This window comes from Copidosoma floridanum, unplaced genomic scaffold, assembly GCF_036245765.1.
Source record: "Copidosoma floridanum isolate Cflo_tuat_1 unplaced genomic scaffold, Cflo_Japanese_pri ptg000026l, whole genome shotgun sequence".
Lineage (NCBI taxonomy): Eukaryota > Metazoa > Arthropoda > Insecta > Hymenoptera > Encyrtidae > Copidosoma > Copidosoma floridanum.
In genome coordinates this window covers 2828675-2831107 of record NW_028321903.1, presented here as the reverse complement: position 1 = coordinate 2831107, position 2433 = coordinate 2828675, and the positions used below count along the sequence as shown (strand labels likewise).

At 37.0% G+C, this 2433-nt stretch overlaps 1 protein-coding gene across 1 annotated transcript; it reads left to right on the top strand.

Moving 5' to 3' along the window:
* The first annotated feature begins 213 nt into the window (after positions 1–213).
* On the top strand, positions 214–2166 carry LOC149373820 (uncharacterized). Its single transcript, XM_089595655.1, has one exon. The coding sequence runs from the start codon at positions 214–216 to the stop codon at positions 2164–2166; it is 1953 nt and encodes a 650-aa protein (XP_089451781.1).
* The last annotated feature ends 267 nt before the right edge of the window (positions 2167–2433 follow it).

Below are 2433 nucleotides of genomic sequence, written 5' to 3'. Positions count from 1 at the left end.
ATTTAAGCCCACTACTCTACTTCAATACATCACAAATGGCGACGAGGATGATTTTCTAAAGGACTATGACGCGTGAGGTGTATGGAAAGAGAAACCGCGTTCAAATTGTAGAAAGGTACTTTTGAACTATCAGTGAAGTCGTGTATAAATGTAGAAAGGTGCATTTATATAAGTAATCGATCGAAATAGTGCAATAAGAAGTGAAATGGGGGTATGACTGATAAAAGTGGAACTAGCTGGATACAAAATCTTAGTAAACAGCAGATAATAGAAGAACTAAAAAATCGTAATATACAGAGTGATGATCAAGAGAAATATGAGGTACTTCGTGAGCGATTACGAAGAGTTTTAAAATCCTCAGTAGCTAAGCCGACCGGTGTCGAAAACATAAGTGAAAAAGAAGAAGAACAATCTTCGGAGAGCTCAAGTGAAGACTCAGAAACAAATAGCACGATGTCGAGTGAGAGTGTGAAACTGCAATTTTGTCTTGAACGTGATGATTGGGAAACTTTTATAGAACAATTTGAGTTTTTTATAATTGAAAAAGACATTAAAGATGATAAACGGAAAGTATCGACGCTAATGACGCGTATAGATCAGGAGGCGTTTAAATTAGTTAAGCAGTTAGTGGCTCCCGACAAAATAGTAGATCAAAAATTTGAGGATTTAGTGAAAATTGTGTCAACACATTTTAAACCAAAGCCTTCGGTAGCAATGGAGCGTTGCAATTTTCATCAGGCTAAGCAGGAAGCTAGTGAGTCGGTTGCTGATTATGCTGCCAAGTTGAAAAAGCTGTCTTTAAATTGTAAGTTTGATGATATAAAAGTAGCCTTACATGACCAATTAGTTTGTGGTATAAGAGATAAGGATATACGAGTGAAGTTATTTGAAGATGATAGTCTAGATTATGATAAAGCGGTAAAGGTGGCAATGGCACATGAATCTGCTGTTAAAAATGCTGCAGCGTCATCGAACGCACTAGAAAATAAATACAAAAAATCAGAGGTTTTTTATACACGCCGAGAACACGAAAGTCCACGTAATAGAGGCGGCAAAAATAGCAAGAGAGTTAGGGGTAGACCCGATACAGAGCATCGAAACTCCAAACCTACGACTCAGTGGAAAGGAACAGAAAGAGATAGTACACAATGTTCGAGCACAGCATATCAAGGAACGGTGTGTTATTGTTGCGGTAAAAACAATCATATCAGGAAAGACTGCCGTTTTCGTGATTATACGTGCAATTATTGTAGTAAAAAAGGACATATCGAAAAGGCATGTCGCAAGAAAGAAGAATCTCAACAGTCCAAAAGAGCGGTAAAATTGATGTCATGGCAAGAGGATCAAGGTGATATCCAGGCCGAACAAACACATCAAGAGGATTTCTTTAATTTAACGATGAATGCGTGTGAGTGTGAGAAAGAATGTGTGAATATCGAGTCGAATGATAAAGTTGGCGATAAGGTAGTTAACATAAACAAAGTTTTTGAGAACCGAGTAATCGTAAGTTCGGACAAAACATATAATTCTGAAAATCAGATTAAATACCTTCATAATACGGAACCTATGTATATGAACGTAACTGTAAATAAACAAAGATTAAAATTTGAAATTGATACGGGAACTTTTGCGACGGTGATTTCGGAGAAAATTTACATTAAATACTTTAGCGATCTTAGACTCTCAAAAACTAATGTTAAATTAAATGCTTACGGCGGAACACCTGTACAAGCGATAGGCAAACTTACTGAATTGTTGGTAACATTTAATAATAAATCGAGCGTACTTGAATGTTTTGTTTTACCTGGTCAGGGACCGCCGTTGATTGGTAGACAATGGTTAAATTGCTTTGAATTATGGCCGCTAATATTACCAGGAATAAGCAATATCGACGTAAATAAGCTAGACTTTGAAAATTTATCAAGCTACTTGATGGATAAATACAAAGAATTATTTAGTGATGAGCCTGGCCTATATAATAAAAGTACGACGAAAATTCATCTATCAGACAAGGCACGGCCGATTGCGTTGAAATGTAGGCACGTCGCGCATGCCATTAAGCCACTTATAGAAAAAGAACTTGATCGTTTAGTTTCATTAGGTCATTTGAAGCCCGTAGAAGTAAGTGAATGGGTTACACCGATCGTCCCCATATTTAGGTATTAGCTGTTTGGGTATTAGCTGTTTGGGATTCATTGTATTAAATAAACAAACACACTGGCAGTAAGCGCGTTGGGTCGTTGGGGATTAGCTGTTTGAGATATCATTCTATAAAATAAATAAACGCACCGTGAGTAAGCGCATTGGGTCATTGGGGATTCGCTGTTTGGGATATCATTTTATTAAATAAATAAATGCACCAGGAGTAAGCGCGTTGGATCATTGGGTATTAGCTGTTTGGGATATGATTTTATTAAATAAATAAACGTGCCG